Genomic DNA, 17,931 nt, shown 5'->3' with positions numbered 1-17,931 from the left:
TCATTTGCCTGCATGTCTATCTCAGCTTATACAGGCAAAAACTTCTTAACACATCAGTTCTCCAGGAACCAAAGTATAGACACAATTAACATTATGACATACAGCATAATATTTAAGGTACAGCTACAAGCTCAACCCTCAAAAGGGCAAAGACTGCATACCTCCTGCATGTGCACCCCATCCTGTGACAACGCACACCCTCGAGGGCTGAACTGCCTCTTCCTTCGCAGGCAGGCACACCGGGCGTACGTAGTGGTTGAATTCCAATGGCTCGGCCAGTCGCAGTAAGGCAATATCACAGTCCATGGTGGTCTTATTAAAACTTGGATGTATAATAAACTGCTTTATTGTCCTTTTCTAGGAAAGCAAGGATATCGACATTTTCAGAATGACTTGGGAATTTGAGGCTTTAAGGAACTTGAATTTTATATATTTTCAGGCCATACTTACGATGCCTTAAGAGGACGGAACATCTAAAAGCAGTAGCTGGAATCACCAAATTCTCTTATTAGCAAGTAAAGAATATACCTCTTGGACACGGATCAGAAAATCTGCAGGAAATTCCATCCAGCAAGTGTAGGAAGAGTGTCTTGAAAAAACATTTGTCCAGTCTGAGCCCAGTGGAAAGTTGTGCCCTAACTATTTCTGCCTTGGTAATAGTCGCCAGGAAATTTAGAGACAATATACTCCTCACTCAGGCACCCTCCAGGATACAGACCTTTGGGCGTCATTACTGGTGAAGGCACAGTTCTGTGCTGATACAATTGGCAGTCTCAGAAAAGCTGCTGTGCAAATGAAGATTAAGGCCAGCAGCAGTTCGCTGCATTGGGGAGATTTGAGACAATTTGGGAGCTGCATCTACATTAAAAACTGGTTTGTAAGATTGATTTATATTTTATTATTAAGCAAAACTTACAGTACCTGTCTGTATTCTTGCTCTGCAAGATCGTGAAGTCCTGTGACCACTGTCCATAAGTCTCTGTATTGTTCCCTTAAAAAAAAAGGGGGGGGGATACAATAGCATTCATGGAACTTGTGAATCTTATAACCTTCACTTATAACCACCTAAGGCCCATGCTCCCATAGAAACCTGTGGGAATCTTCCCATTGGTTTCAAGGATCACATGAAGCATTCTCACAATGGGGGCAGTAACATCCCTCAAACAGAGTGAGGTGAGAGAAAGAACAGCTTTTAAGGGCTGAGGGTGCCTGGTGCAGAACACAAGGTCTGCATGGTCCACACCCTTTAGGGACAGTGTTAGTCCCCACCTTCTTAATGAAAAAATGTACAACCTGTAAAACATAACTTTTCATCAAATAATATAAAGAAATGCAACAGAAACACCTCATTGCATCCTCTGGTTTCTTAGTTAAGCCCTCTTACTTCCTGAAAATCTGTTGTAATTACCTGATGAAATCAGTTGTGCAGAATGATTAAGCCACATATACGAGTTCTGATGCGACAGCAGCATGCAATAAAATCCCCTTGTACTGTGGCTCTCAAAACGATACTCTCAACATAGCACAACAATGCTTCCAAGATAAAATTTTGCAAGCTAATATTTAGAAACTTAGAAGTCAAAGTCCAAAATGCAAAACAGCATTGGCATTTCAGATCCCAGGTTCTGTGGGGAAGTGAAAAAGTAACCAAGAAATGGAGAAGGTACGTGCCTAAACAAGCTTGGGCATTTTTGGCTTTGGAAAGCTACCCCTGATTTTCAAGTAATTCCAAGATTATTTGAAGATAGGCCAGAATATCTAGTATCACCAATCCTAGGAGAACCTCTTAAAACAAAACAAAAAACCCAGCAACACCACCACCACCACTTCACTGTTTTAATGATCCAAGACCCAAAGCATGTGAATTTTAAAGCAATGTACCTGTGATTAATTTGGAACTAGAAACAGTCATGTAGCATCCAGTCTAAGAAATGAAGGAAACACTTTCTAAAATGTTATTTGACTATTTTAGAATCCAAAAGTCACACAGTATCCTTTTGGCTTCTCTCAGTAAAGAGAGAACAAGATCCATGTAATCTGATTCAGATTGATAGCTTTTTAATAAAGGAGTGGCATTAACTCTGTACATATAGCACAAAAGCCTCCTGTATGACTTCCAAAATCCACCAGTTCCAGGAAATTTTGAATTTTTTGATAGGTTCATTCTACTTACAGAAAGTCATGCTCTGTAAATGACCCAAACAGCAAAGTTACTTAAGAATAAAGAGATAGCTGACAAGAGATTTGGAGACTTAATACCTTGCCAATCTCTTCTGAAGCAGCAAACTTAAAAATTTGCTTTTAAAACTAACCTGAATGAAAACTAAGCCGACAGAAGTAGGCTACTGCCCAAGCAGCCACTGTGATCCTACTGTGGATGCATGGAGCAAAAGAATCGTACGCTAGCCTGCAACTAAGTGGTAACCGAAACCACGCCAGCCACCCTGGACAAAACCACCACGCAGCAGAGGTACTCTGGGTAACCACAGACCTTCCCAGGGAAGGGTTCCTACCACAGTACTTACTTAGAATTAAAGCAGTGAGCAGCTGTGACAATCCATTCTTTGGCAAGAACTGCTCCTCCACAGATATGCTCATCTGAAATCTGTACACTAACTTGCCAAGGCCATGAGTATGGTACAGCTTCTTCACCTCCAACTATCCTACTGAAGAGGAACCTGGGCTGATTTGAAGGCACTCCACAAGTATCATCTAAAACAGAAAGGATTTACGTTTCAAAGAAATCTTTGGAGGATGAGATTTGGACAAGCAAAGAACAGCCCATCTACAAGCTATCCTATAACTTCTCAGGCTTTTTCACCCTCCTTTTTTTGCTAAATCCTACAAATTCCCTCATTGCAAAGGATCCAAATGTTTAGAGATAGGATGAGGAGGTGATCTTTGCAAAAAGATAGCTTCAACAAGGAGAAAGCAACTGCTTACAAAACAGGATTTTTCAATCTTATGCTATTTCAAAAGCTTTAGCCTCAGGCCTATGAATATGTAGTCAACCTCTTCTCCATAAGGTCCTAGAACTAAAAAGGAAAGTTTTAAAATTCTGGTCATTATTTTCAACTACTCCACACTCTTTGTAATTATTTTCACCAAAGCAAGTAAGTTTAAGCTGACATACAAGCTGAAATGATGTAATTGCACTGCTGTAAATGAGTTTACAAGCTAAGGAAACAAGAAAAATTAGGCTCTACTATTCTAAAGCTAAAACATAGAAGGGTTACCATTTATCCTTTTATTTCGTCAACAGATCTTAATTAAAGGTCTTGAGAGACAACTCAGAGCGCATCCATTAGATATTTGGAGACAACAGCATTTTAGTTACAGTCCAAAAGGTACTCCATATTTCCATGAAGAAAACTTAACCCACATTGATTTACCTGTCGTAATCTTTATTTCTTCCGCAGTCATATCTTTGAATTCTTCTTCACCATTTGAATCCAAATTATTTAAATCTAGCAAACGAAAATAGAAATCCTGTTATTAGGGTGTCTCAAGTGATATTTTTATATTAATCACAAAACCACTTTTATTTCCTTTATTTTCATCTCTGTAGAAGGGTTAGATTCCTACAGTAGGAATCTGTGCTATTATATCCTTACATGGTTAAAGCAGTTTAAAATGCAGCAAAATGCTCTTATACAAAACAAATTTCTGAGATTTAGAGGAAATCCATTATTTCTCTTCACCCACTCACTAGATCCTCATTCAGTGCCTCAGTAAGTTCACAAAGTTCCTTCACTGAAAAGTTTTAGACAAGAATCTCCCAGAGCAAAATCATTTCAAGCATCCAGATTCACCGAAGTGCCCTGTGTGCTGCCTCAAAGCAGCAGACTCCCAAGTTATTTCTATTACCTGTTACATGAACAAAAGAGATTGTGGCTCTGAATCCTCCAAAGGTCTCTGTTTCATCAGAGTGAAAGACGATCAACATCATATCAGAGGAGCTTAGAACAGGTGCTGGTAGAGCAAATCCGCAAGACTTAGCTAAAGATGACAAAGCAAAGAATCAGAGCAGATTAAAACATCCTTTTACATGATTTTCTCTTTCAGTAGTGGGTAATCAATATTTAGCATATTCTAGGTGTCACATAGAAGAGTAAAAAAATAACTATGCATAACAGAGGAGCAGATAAAAAGACCGGGCCTAAAGGATCGTTTCTGTTCTTTCTGTTCGTCTGTCCTTGCTCAGTAATTACCTCAGAAAGCAAGGAGACTCTTGCATTATTTCACAAGAGACCATTGCAGAACTCATGCTCATAGGTTGCAATTTTGTATGGAATACAGTGGACATTTGATTGCCTTGTTAGTGTTTAGGCACTAGCATCAGCTCCACAGTTGATTGGGACAGGTCTTTCTTTCCTTTAATATAAGCTAGGGGAAAATCCAGTAAGGTGGTAAGAATCACATCAGGGCTTATCTGCAGTGAAGAACTGGACTCTGAAAATGAGACCATCTGCGTATTTTCTGTGCCTGATCTGATTAGCACTGTCACTACAAAAGCCTGTTATTGTATTACACCCTTTTTTAATTTACATGAATTTAGAACTGCATTTAAGATAGAATTTAAGTACACAAAACTGTTCTGTTAGATGTGTATTTTCTTCAGTACATGGAACAGAAGAAGCAGTGCATGCAAATATTTTTCAAGGTACTTGGACTAGTACCCATAACATCACCTGAGATTCTAGTTGGAAATCACTCTACTTGATTTTACACTGGAAAATAGGGCTAGTAGAAGTTTAAGAGTAACAGATCATATCGAATCAGCATATCAGATTGAAAATCAAAAGCCAAACCAATTTCCTCCTCTTTTCCTACATCTTCATACACAATCACAGCATCGTAAGAGCAATCTTCATTCTCTTCTACTTCAAAAGAATGATATGTAAGCTTAAAAAAAAAAAAATCTGGTTGTAAAACTTGCGAAGAGAAATTCAAAAAAGACTTATCAACAGGTCTTTAGTATTCTCAATGATTCCTTTAGAATCTGGTTTCTGTGTCATTCAGACCTCTCACAGGTGATACGCAGCACATTACATTTGCCAGAAGAATTTGTAATGATAAAACTTAAACTGAGAAATCCTATTTTACTATAATCTAAAGGAGAACACCCATTTGGCTTTTAGGGTGAAGAACAATTTCTCCTAACTGCATCCAGCAGCACTGTTCAAGGTTATGTTGCTAGATCTTGTTTTCCTTAGCTGCACAATTTGCTTGCTGTTAACTAAACAGTACCCCCTTCCATTCTGTAGATACAAGAAGGGCTTGTAATATACCTTGATGACATGGTCCTCTGGTGCACAGACAACCCATTGACAGTTTGCCAGGTTGCTGTACTGCTCTGGATAGTGCATACTTTGTAGCACTCCCTCTTCAAAAAGGACAGCTAAAGACTCACAGCCAGAATCTGGAAATCCAAAGGCAGACAAAAATGGAGACACAATGTTTTCCTATTAAATCATTCACAAAGAATTAAAACCTAGAAAAAAAATATTGCGGTGCTTTCACAAAGGTGAGAAAGAACAGAAAAAGAACAGCAAGCCAAATCCTTCTGCCTGAAAAACACCCAAAGAAAAATTTTCACCTCTGCTTCCTGGCAGAAGAGAGATTTTACCCACAGCTGTAGCATTTCCCCTTTGCTGCAGACAGCACATTGTAGCCACAGGTACCTGTGCGGGGCCAGATAAGAGCAAGGCATTTTCTTCTAACTTGCTCATGTGCTATCTCTCTTTGGAGATGAAAGTGGTGATACCAAACACAGCCAGAGCCAGAGAACGCGTCTTCCTGATGTATTATGCAGTGGCGAGGTGCCTCAAGGCGGGCTCTGCCCTACACACTGCCCTACACACTCTGACAAGGGAAAAAAATGAGCTGCAAAACCTAGAGAAACAGAAACATCAGGTCTCTCTTTAAGCGGATTGACCAGGCTCAGCAGATGGCCCTTGGGCCTGTTCCCTAGTGATGGCAGAGCTCACTCATTTGCACAGCAAAACTGAAAGCAATGCTCCACAACACATACTTCAGCATTAGCTGCCTCCCTCAGGCACCCTTACAGGAAAGCAAGCTCGGGCCTAGCAAAGCAGCTTTCATCTGGAAATTCTGCTCACTTGACTGATTTTATTAATAAAGTTCTAAAATATTTTGGAAATAGGGAAGGAGATGTGATCTTGTATACAGCAGGCAGAGAACAACACTGAATTTCATATTCAGTGTTCAATATTCAGTGTTCATATTCAATATTCAAAACCCGTCTGGATGTGATCCTGGGAAATATGCTCTAGAGGTCCCTGCTTGAGCAGGGAGGTTGGACTAGATGATCTCCAGAGGTCCCTTCCAACCTAAACGATTCCGTGATTCTGTGAAGGTACAGGAGAGCTTTTCTCAACAGCATCTATCCTAACTTTCTCTGGTATCCCAGTTTCTTCACAATGTCACCTGGCAGCCTAAACACGCTTATCTTGTTCATTACATCATCCATTTAGAAAAAGCGTGGGAGCTGCCTTTCATTCATTTGCTCATGAAAATTTTTCTCAGGCCACCGCCCAAGAGCACAGTAAGGCAGATAGGTATATTACTTAGACTTACCAGGAAGAATATCTGGTGCAAGAGCTCTGTAGGTCATGGAAAACCCAGTTCCATAATCCTTGTTGTCAGACACAAATTTCAGCCTTACACTATCGGAGCCAACCAAAATAGGTAATGGGAGATCTCCTCCACAGAATTTCCCTTAAATATATTATTAGAGAATAACTGCTGTTTAGAGTCTTTAGTCATCTAAGAAAACTTATAAGTACTATTTTTTTTAAAGCTTCAGACCCAGTACTTGGTTATAAAAATTCAAGAATGAAAAAGAAATTGCCTATCCTTTCCTCTATATTCTTTATTCATCCATCAGCCAAACTAAAATGGGTAGTATTAAAAATTTAAAATCCTTGACACCAGCAAGTCATGTGCTGACAAAGTTCCCTACTAGGCATTTTTCCACTTTTTTTCTCCCATCCTCTTATCTCTTATTATAGATCATATGCTACAATACCTTCAAGATGAAAACGAGGGTAAAACATGATCAACTGCAGTGTCCTCACTGGGTTTAGCAGCTATCATATTGAAAGAATACACTGACAGATCATTTCACAGAATTGGGGAACAGCAACTCACCAACAAGCCTGTCATCTTTAGAATAGATTGATAAAGAATCATAGTCACAAAATGTTTCTGCTTCTATATCAAAGTGGGAAAAACGAAGCAATATATAATTCCCTTCTGGTACAAACAGAGTCCATACACACAACCTGGAAAGACAGATCAGTTCTTGTTCACAAAACTGCAACAAAAAACAGCTACACAGTTTTCATTAATTGTTTCTGGGAGAGACTGCATTTTGTCTACTTACTGGTGGTTTTGATAGAAATGCTTGGGATTTCCAGGAAAATGTAATTCTCCTTCACTGTTGGGGAGTTTGCCATCCTGAGTGCTACAAAATGCTGCATTGTGGAGTTAAAATGAAATAGCAGATACTAAGTTTGACACATATGCAATCATCTGTTACACCAAAAAGATCAAACATCTAGAAAAGAGTGAGACCCAAGATTGCTCAGCTGCATCTTGTTTCATGATCTCTGAATCACTCATGCTGGGTCTTCCCTCTCTTCTCTTCTTTTTTGGAATTATGATTAAGTCATTTTAAAAACAGAATTTTGCAGGCAAAAAACAAGCCCTGTGAGTGCCCTACCATGTTTTACTGTGAAAATGGCAGTGCCTTTTTTTTTTTTTTTTAAACCTTAAAGAAACAATTTGCCAAATGAAGAGTTTGGTACAAATATTTTTCAGAGAGCAAAAATGCATACTACAGGATATGAGAAGTGTTCATTGCAGCCCATATATAACAATATTCTTAGCTGTGTTAGAGCAGGAGACTTTTGTGACAGCCCAATATGGAATTGAAAACACTTTAAAAGAAGCAGCAGAAGCTTTTCTCTCCAGATAAATGTTACTAGATAATACTATCACTTACAAAAATTACCTTCTCTTGCCTTTCCTTTTCCTCACCAGGGTAAGCCAGTAATACATTTAACAACTACACATATGAAAAAATTAAGGAGTCATGTACTTACATGATTATCTTACCTAAAGAATCTTAGGAAGACCAGAAAAAAGTTTCAAAAAGACACCCACAAAACTTAAAGACCCAATTCTCATTGACCATATCAAGTCAATATAAATTGACCATATGCCCAAGATTATTTGTCATTTCAGATATCTCATTCTAGATTGCTAAAACCAGAATTTTAAGATCCAGTTCACACAAGTTGACACCTATTATCCTTAGGTGAAGTTGTACCTAGTCGAACCAAACACCCAACATGAACATAAAATGTGGCAGAATCAAAGCAACACTTTTCAATTTTAGAATGTTACATTTTTTTTTCCATTTTAATCACAGAAATGAATAGACACCAGACACAAGTAGATACATTAATCACAAACTACAAAAAAGACTATCAATTTGCCTCGTACTTTCTGCTGGAACTTACATTTCTATACAGAATCAATTACGTTATGTGGTTCTCATGGGCAGCTTGAGGTTCTATGCTACACTTTTCCCATTAACTCTATTTTCATTTCAATAAAAATATTGGTTTTTATATGTAGCTGTCTTAAGGGAAATTCCTTTTTGGAGTCACCAGGACACAAGTACATAACTACATACCTAATTTTTTATTGAACCAGGAGAAAAGAAAACGTGTATTTAAAATATACATTTAATGTGCTTTGATGAATTATGCTATAAATGTTTCTCCCTTCATAAATTATATAACAGAATTTGTTTTCTAAATTATTACTAAAGCTCTAATACATGTCAATGCTTAAAAAAAATACTGTACTTACCTGTGGAACTTTTCATTTTCAGATCTAATATAGGTGGGATAGGGAAAGGGGTAGAAAAGAAGAATATATTACTTTGGTTTTGTTTTCACAAGGTAGGCTTTATTTTTAATCAGTGTGAAATGGCAATTTTATACAGCTAGCACTGCAACAAATTTGAATGTTTTTTGGGCACATTGTGTCCACAATAAACTAGGCTTGCATTTAAAGCAAAACAGCAAGTTCAGACAATGCTGACTTCGGAATATGCAGCTCTAGAGTAGCCACTGCTGGAATTAATCACACATTGCTAGGCCGCTGCTCAGTGTGAGTAGCGCCATACTCTCTGCATACTTGCTAAGTAAACACTACATTTCAGGTAAGGGTGGCAGAAACCAACTGCTAGCATCCGATCAGGGACACAGAGACATTGAGTCTGATGGTAAGATTACAGTCAAGATCTTTTGCACCAGTGTGACAGTATAAGAGAGTGGGCAGGTGAAACCTAGTGCAATGAATTAAGAAATGTGTCCTGACTTTACTTATCAAACCTTTTTTCTGTTCATTGGGGCCAATAGTCTTTAAACAAAATAAACACAATAGCTAATCACATTATTTTTTCCACGGAAAGAAAGCGGGCCTTCCTTGGAAATTCTCAACAAAACCACCCCCTGCCTTTCACTTTTTTTTTTTTTTTAACTAAAAAACAAAATACCTTTCAGAAGCTAGAGACTTTTTTTGTCTGACATTTTGAGGGTTTCTTTTCTCAGTCACAAGCTGTTTTTTAATGGGAAGTTTTGTTATCTTTTTCCTCCAAACTTTTCTCTTATTATTGACTAGCCAAATCTCCTAAACATCTCTCCTCAGTTTTCCAATTCTCTGCATAAGTTTTAATGCAATATATTTTAAAGAAAATAGTATTTTCTTCCTGTTTGGGCTAAATTAATATTTAACACTCCAAGTGAAATTCGTCCCTGGGCAGATGACCATTCATATCTCCAACTCTACAACTATGGAAGTTATGGAGAATCTTCATGCTGTTCCTCTGCATACGCAGTATGTAAGCCTCAGGGCAGAGCGAGCGAAAACACTTATGAGAGCATGACTTTTCCCTCCCTAGTTAAATGTCTGATCCAACACATTTTAGCTGAGAAAAATAACAAATGATTTCAAAGTGGTGTGTACAGATTTCCAGACACTTTCAACTGGTGAAATCTCCATTTAAAAACAAAATCTCCAGGCCAGCTGGCTAGCTGGATAAAAGGACTCCATCCTTAATTTTTTTTTTTTTTTAATATATACAGTCCAGATAGAAGACAAAGCATAACAGAAGCCAGCATTTAAAATACTCAGTTTGTTTTTGACAATTATCAGCCAGTACCATATACTTAAAAGCATTGTGAGAAGCTATAATACTTTGCCAGGAAATATGGGAAAAAATGTAAGTACAAGCCTTGAAGAACATAAAATTAAATTAGATACTATTACGAGACAGAAGAGTTGTCACAAATGCTAGACAAATTATTGTGGAGACTTATTACCAGTACTCATATTTTCTTGAATCCAGGAGAGCACTGCACTTAGGTCTGTAAATATTCCTGGAGATCCTCTTCTGTAATGTTGTTTCTTCTCGTTACTTATCCAGCCACGAGCACATCCCATGCCCCATGAGATCACACCAGCTAGAGTCCAGGCACCATGCCTACTTCGGCACAGAAGAGGGCCCCCAGAGTCTCCCTGTACAAAACAAGCAAAAACCCAGAACCCACATGTCACTCTCAAAAGCACGTCTATAACACTAAACAAGTCTCAAAGATTTTAATCGAGCTATCTTTTGGATCATATAATCAAACCTACCAAATTAGGGAATAGTCATAAAAACAAAACAAAGCACAGTGAAGAAAGACGTTTTCTCTTTTCGATTGCATAGTCAGGATTGTTAAAAGGGGAGACCCAGATTAATTGCCTCAGAAGTGCACATCTGCTATGTTTCAGTACGAAAGAAGGAGCAAGAAGTTTTTTTCCTGTTTTGTTTTGCTTTGCTTCATGCATGAAGAACTATCACTTCACTTTCATCTCACTTCTTTTCTTTCTTGTAATCCAAGACAGTACTTCCTTCTTAGAACATTAGCAATATTCACATTTATCAAGTACTCTGAAGTTAGAAAGCCATATATATTATTGTACTGTGATACACTGCAAAAGACAGTCTTCAAATCGCAATTACTCTCAGAAACCGGTCATACAACTCATGAAATAAGTAAAATGGGATGGTCTAATAAGTGGATTCCCCCATACAAACCTTCTTAAAGAATTCACACACGAAATGAATACATTCCAAATACTGTAATTTACAATGCATCTATTCACTCAGGCACATAGCATCCTGAGCTTCTGAGAAACACTTGTACATACGAAAGGCCCTCTGTTCAGCTGACCTGGCAGGCATCTTTTCCTCCATCTGGAAATCCAGCACACATTATAGTGTCACCTTGGATGGGTTTCTTTAAAGTTGACAACGCTCTTGAACACTCTTTACTGTTTAGGATTGGTAGATGAACCTCATATAATACCTGAGGGAGCAGTCCATCTGAAACACAAAAAAAGATTTGCTCAAAAGAAATGCTGAAAGGTGAAATTAATGTCACTACTAGTATACAAAAAGATACGACCTGCAAGCTTGCTCCAGGACCTTGTAATGGTCACAAACATGTTTTGATATACAGCCAGTTATGTGTACTTTTGAACATAAGCAGTTTTACTTGAGTAAATTTAAAAGAGTCTCCAATGTTAAATACAGGTCCATATATTATAGTGACCTATTTTGAAGTAATTCACATGTAGGCACATCAACAATTCTTATGCCCAGCTGATGGCTTCTTCTGGTCCATGGCCAGGACCATATTTAACAGCGAGTGTCTGCTCTCCATTCTCCCTGATCCTCATTTAAGCTTTTAGCCTCAGAAATAAGCTGACACAATGCACATTAGAGCATTTTTCAAGAAAACATCTAAAACTGAATAAAAAAAAAAACGGGTAAGAAAACTTTCACTGAGCTGCTGTGTAGACATGGTGATGCTATAGAAATCATTGTCCATTGCAAGAGGAGGAAGAAATAAGGAAATAAAGATTGTTGCAGACAGTGGTAAACCTGATTGTCAAAGAATGACTCCAATAGCTTACTCTCATTTAAACGGCCCCAACCACAAGCAGTGCAGATATATCCTGCTTCAAACTTTTCACCTGGATCAGGAAGACATGCTGGCAAAACTGATGCACCTGTGACAGATAGACATCGAGTTTCTTGATAAATATTTGAAAGAAAAAAGCTTCATTTCTCAGCCAGTTCTTTACAGCTAAAGAATATTGCCATTTATGTAGCATCCGAAGAATTAGTCTAGCCTTTGACAATTTTTCTCTGCCGCCACTTCATAGTGTATTGGAAAAGAAAACCACATGCCTCAGCATTCTAGTGACGTGAACTTGAATCTACAGGAGAGTAAAGTGTTATTTCAATAGGGTAGACTCTCCTCTGCACCACAATATCATGTAAACCTGATGAGACGTAGCACTCCAGAAAAACTGCCTGTAAGGCAAAGCTACTCCGCAGCTGAGAAATAGCTGGGCAATAGTATAGGAAACAGAGAAATAATGGCTCTCCTTCCATCATCTTCCTCTGTCCTTAGAGCCTCCACATGGATTGTTCGGCCACTACTAAAGATAATCCTATGTAATCTGCGGGGGGGGAGAGGAGGGGGGGAGAAAGGGAGAACACCAGAGTGGATGTGAATAAGACAAAGGTAGGGAGCGCTGTGGTATGCTCTGAGCTCTGGTCTGCCTTTGACTAGCTCTACTGTCCTCCTGAGGCAGAAATCTCACCTACACCTCTAGATTAACAACAAAAAACTGAGGAAACACTCCACACCACTATTTGGTCAAACATTAATCTCCAACATACAAAGAACAATATCTTTTTTATTCAAGGGAGCATTAAGTCTGAACAAGATGATTTAATTCAACTGATACATCTTTCTGATTTACCTCCACTATTTTAAAATACTCCAGTTGCAAACTACTCTGGAGATTTTAATTATATAAACTGGTAACTGGGAATTGGGTCTAAACTCAGGGTCAAGACATTTCATGGCTTCTGGGAGAAAGGGAGGCTTTACCTTCTTCATTGAAAAAGATCACAGGTTAACTATGGCCTTACTAAAGTTGAAGGCTCCATCCATCTTCAGAAGGGCAACATCATAATTCATTGGTTTTCTGGGGTCAAAATTTGGATGCTTAATGATATATTTAACAGGGAGTGTCTGCTCTCCATTCTCCCTGATCCTCAAATCATGCTCTCCTGCAGTGACGTTCAAATACTGGAGTAGATTCCTGTAGAATGAAAAAAAAAAAAGGTTCAACTATAGAATCTTCAAAATGAAAGGAAAAAAATATAGTTGTTTTTAAACAGAAAGGTTATTATTACTGATACATAATACCCTTCCTCTTAAGATTTTTAAAGCATTTAATGTGTACAGTCAGCACAAGCTGACTATGCCCCCTACCACAGAAATTGAGAGATGAAAACAACTGAGAAGAAATATAATTTAGATATACTCTTGACAGTGGTCTAGTGGTCTACTGAGGAAACCGCTCCTATTCGCATGCTTAAAAATATTCAGTCATACTGCTTTTTGAATGGAGGAGGGAGGATTTGGAAGCAGTGAAGTACAGAAAAAAAGATGCCACTTCTTCAGCATTCTCAATTTATGCCTTAAAAAACATAGTGAATCCTGCTTTAGGGCTTTTAGTACAGATCAAAATGTGCAGTCATGGAACACAAAAGCAATCAATGTCAATTTGCTCTTCTGCTTCAAATTTATTCACCAAATTTGATTAATTACTTTTGTGCCAAGGGCTTTATGCTGATTTAGGTATTGCCTCTCCTCCTGTAGTTAATATAAACTCTGTATGTATCAGCTAATTTGACCAAGCTGTGATCACATACCATGCCTTATACAGATTTACTTTATAATTCCAGGTACAGTTTGGAAATTATAATTCCAACAACTGGACAACAACAATGACTGGAATTTATAATTTCAGTTGCATTAGTATAAAGATTCAGTATTAACTATAATGGAATTGGAATCTTAGTGAAGCCATGACAGAATCAGGACTAAAACATTGACTACAATATTCACAGTTCTATTTGTTTTCTTTTAGCACTAATGCTGAAAATAACGCAAGAGGTCGGCACTATACCCTTGCACCATTTAATTGTATACATGTTACAAGTTGCTGCCTCTGAAAGAAATATTGCAATCACCTGGTAACTATAACTGGGCAAAGAATTTTTACCTATTCTCAAAAAATGAGTCTCCATCCCACCTTGCTACTCTTTGTCACTTTTGAAATACTTAAAGGTTTTTTTTTTTCCCTCCCCTTCTGTTAAAACATAGAAAATGCTGGTTAAAAACAAGAGTAGCACCTCTAAGTAACCTCCCACAAAAAGGATGCTATAACACATACACTTTTACAGTCAACATGCTTTTTCTGCACCTTCAGCCTGCTCCTGAAATACACCTCCATACCTGTCCAAGATGCAGTGAGCTGCCGTGACCACCCACTGAGCAGAAACAATGGTGCCTCCACAGAAATGCTTTTGCCTTCGTTTCAAGGAAACCTGCATCATAAAGAAGGCATGTCAGATAGAGAAAATCTTTGTATCTGTCTTGATTGCATTTGAGGAAGGAAGAAGAGAGCACACGCATGCACTCTTACAGGATTCACATGGTTAAAGTTCATGCTGCACTTCAAGAAAATACACTCCTGTGGCATTCTTACAGTTCCTGAGTCTAAGAGGTCCCAAACTCTTGCTATTCCCCTCGGCTGTGACTTGGGGCATAGATAAAAGCAACATACGTGCAATAAACGCCAAGTTACTGAGGTACTCAGCAGACTGGAAAGGTTACTAGTTCATTCAGAATTTCTCCTTTGCAGGTTACTGGGAGCACTGCAGAGCAGGTGAGAGTCCCCGATATCTACGCTGTAGCCATGATCCAATTCGTTTGTAACCTTAAAGCACTGAGCACCATGCAGTGTCCTATCTTCCAAACTGCAAACTCATGATGCTTGACAATGGTCTGGGGTGGTGGTGTCCGGGGCGGGGGGGTGGTGGTGTCTTTTCTGAATAGGTTCACACCTGCCTTTTTACAACAGGCTAATCTACAGATGCTCTTTCAGAAATCATGATAAACATAAAGGTTTTCTCAGTGGGTGGAAAAGGTCGATGCCCTCTATGTTTGCCTCACTGCTTTTGATAAAAGCAGGATGGAGCTCAACAATATATAAAAAGTGTCAGCAAGCACAAAGTACACCTGCTTTTTCCTTTTGTTATTTTTATGAAAAGTCAGGGCTTTGTCTGAAGATAAAACCACATTTGCTTGTGCAAACCTGCCATGGATGTGAGCCTCGTTTCACCTGGTTTCCCCCAACAATGCGAGTAAAAAGGTTAAAGTAACTCCGCAGTTTCGTCTCATGAAATTTCTGCCCACACTTGGGATCTGAGAAGTAAAAGGGAAAAAGAAAGAGATTTATTCTGGATTTCAGTTTTCTACTTTGTAGGAACATAGAATTGGAACACATGTCCTGGGGCAGAGGTCAGTGCAGTCCCTCTGCCATTACAGGAGCCACATTTTATAGTAGCCTGGGCAATTTATATAAGGTAAGTCTATACTGGGTTAAGAAAAGAGCAATGTACTTTGTATTACCTTTCTCCATATGGATACTTTTTGGTTCAATTGTACAATTGACATTAAATTTTGCCTTCTTCTTATTAAAATGTTCTTTTAAAATCCATATTTACCAAAACTTGAGTCTTAACATTCTCTTTCATCCAGGTTTTGGAATCATTTTGTGCCTAAATCATTGTTTCATTACCACTTTCAAAAAATCAGAACTCCTCTTTACAACAAGTATTTATACTTTAAATATTTTGAAAAAGTGGGATCCAAAAGCACATTATACAGATCTTGATGATCAACAATACTGGCTGTATTTATCTAGAGCAATTTAACTCAATCTTATTATCATCATCTATTATGGCTATTTGAAGATGATAATATTTATGTATTTGTAAAAGGAGTAAATTTATAGAAATATATTTGAGGTGTTAATTGCTGATTCGGTAGTATTTTAAGAAAAGACAGACGCAAAGCAACCGCTTCTGCCAAGTAGCCCATTGCAACAGAGGAATTTTTTATATTGCACTTCCCAAACACAACAGATAGGCCACGCTTTTTTCTTAAAGCTGTGTGAAAACTCAATGAAGTCAGACAAATATCTAATATACTATAATAATACAAATATTTTACTACAAATTCTGACAAACACTAAATTAGGCAAGATTTAGCATCTGTAAGTATGGGACATTTAGTCACTGTTCTGGGACACTGGCAGCTGCACGCAAGGGATGATGGACCAGTACTAGCGTACATTGTCTGGGAAATGTGGAATCATCCAAGCCCTAAAATGTAATTTATAGCACCTATAAACAGGGCTTTGCAATCATCCTCAGGATTAGCATGACTGATATAAGTGCTGATACAATACTACTTACCCTAGTTTTTAAATAAAAATCTTGAGACAGAATTCATGTGATTTTTTTTTTCCTAATTGTCAGTGCCCCCATCTTTTTCACCATTTGCAAAGATACGGCAAGGAGAGGTGAAAGAGGACATAGACAAAATAAGAAAAAAGTGGGATTTGGCTCTTACCAAAAGGAATTTAGGCACTGGATTTGAGAATGGGGAGGAAAAAAAAACCCATTAGATTCACAACCTAAAATATTCTGTTTTTCTTTAAATATTGAATAAGTCTATTCTCTCAACACACAAACATGAGCAACAAGAAGATTAACTTAAAAAATAACAAGTAAATCTTTTGTGCCATGCATCTGTAATGCCAAAGGATTCCAGACTAGTTTATAGACTACTTCAGACCAGTCTAACTCACTGGTTGGATGAGAGATTTGTATATAAACTGCATCACATCCATCTGCATGGCAAAACAGTGAAGCAAAAGAATACCATTCGATAGAATACCACACTTTGGAGTGCTTAAAAATGCAACTCATTAAAATGCTTTAGATACCGGACTTCTTTTGATAGCCAAAGTGGAATTTTCACATTGAAAACCAGTTTTATTTTCTAAATTCTGCAAATCATTTTAAATTTCAGATTCTACTAGTGCAAATTTAAAATGGAGAAAAAAGGTCATACATACAGTCAAGATTTGGATTCCATTCCAGTTTGCCTTAAACCAATAAATCTTCATGGAGGAAACAGGAAGAACTGGCATCACTAATTGGGCCAAAAAAAATAATATTCTGCATTTTAAAATATAAGACAGTGTACTCTTGCAGGACTTGCTGCATTTTGTTTGTAGTCCACGGGCAAAATACAAAACAGGATCTTAATTAACTTACTGCAAATCAGGTAGAATTTAATTTTATTTATGTAACTATGAATTATGTTTATGTAATTTTGTTTATTTTGTATCAGCAAGGAATCAGATAGAAGTTTCATAAGCATTTGTCATTAAAAGATAACTCTCAATTACACACCTGGAACAAAAGCAAAGAATTAAAAACCAGATAAATTATTTTAATGCTGCCTTGTATCTAGGTCTACAAGCCCTCCGGGTCAAATTCCCAGGGGTCGAAACTAGTGCAGGTTCTTCATTTCAGCACTGGCTCCCGTGTTTGTCTCTGCCTATGAACAAAAACTTGAGCATTTAGAAAACTGTCAAAGCTAGATATGAAATTTTGATCCTACCTTTCTGAAGAGGGGATGGTGTGGCAAGAAACTCTGTAATACAAACTATTCCCGTCAGGAGGAACAGCAGCTTACTAGGGGCAACGCACATCTTGGGTGCTACGTGACCGAGTGAAAACAAGAAGAGCTTTTATAGGAAAAAAGCAGCCCATAGATTACACCGCAGGAGAACAGCAATTGACTAATTGAAGTAGAGGTTACTCATTAAACCATCCATAAA

General features: G+C 37.9%; 1 protein-coding gene across 4 annotated transcripts in view; it reads right to left on the bottom strand.

The window, feature by feature from the left end:
• OVCH2 (ovochymase 2) overlaps positions 1-17,931 on the bottom strand; it is a 23,768-nt gene extending 5,837 nt beyond the window's left edge. For 2 of the 4 annotated variants that reach the window (XR_011141395.1, XM_009680156.2), the window contains exons 1-18: positions 17,712-17,931; positions 15,331-15,440; positions 14,469-14,560; positions 13,094-13,266; positions 12,064-12,159; positions 11,319-11,470; positions 10,422-10,617; positions 8,905-8,928; positions 7,409-7,499; positions 7,174-7,307; positions 6,601-6,741; positions 5,292-5,422; positions 4,812-4,905; positions 3,868-3,999; positions 3,393-3,467; positions 2,526-2,712; positions 922-991; positions 162-357 (exon numbers count right to left, since the gene is read on the bottom strand). Coding sequence is in view for 3 of the 4 variants with exons in the window: in XM_009680156.2 (XP_009678451.1) it covers positions 162-357; positions 922-991; positions 2,526-2,712; positions 3,393-3,467; positions 3,868-3,999; positions 4,812-4,905; positions 5,292-5,422; positions 6,601-6,741; positions 7,174-7,307; positions 7,409-7,499; positions 8,905-8,928; positions 10,422-10,617; positions 11,319-11,470; positions 12,064-12,159; positions 13,094-13,266; positions 14,469-14,560; positions 15,331-15,440; positions 17,712-17,802 (2,185 nt within the window). In the remaining variant the exon portion in view is untranslated. Of the gene's footprint in view, positions 1-161; positions 358-921; positions 992-2,525; positions 2,713-3,392; positions 3,468-3,867; positions 4,000-4,811; positions 4,906-5,291; positions 5,423-6,600; positions 6,742-7,173; positions 7,308-7,408; positions 7,500-8,904; positions 8,929-10,421; positions 10,618-11,318; positions 11,471-12,063; positions 12,160-13,093; positions 13,267-14,468; positions 14,561-15,330; positions 15,441-17,160; positions 17,238-17,711 lie in introns of all 4 variants that reach the window. The other 2 variants (XM_068945191.1, XM_068945190.1) reach the window with 2 other exon arrangements.

Source organism: Struthio camelus, chromosome 5 (genome assembly GCF_040807025.1).
Source record: "Struthio camelus isolate bStrCam1 chromosome 5, bStrCam1.hap1, whole genome shotgun sequence".
Classification (NCBI taxonomy): domain Eukaryota; kingdom Metazoa; phylum Chordata; class Aves; order Struthioniformes; family Struthionidae; genus Struthio; species Struthio camelus.
Note: the sequence above shows the minus strand (reverse complement) of the source record. Positions and strands in the feature narration are given on the sequence as shown.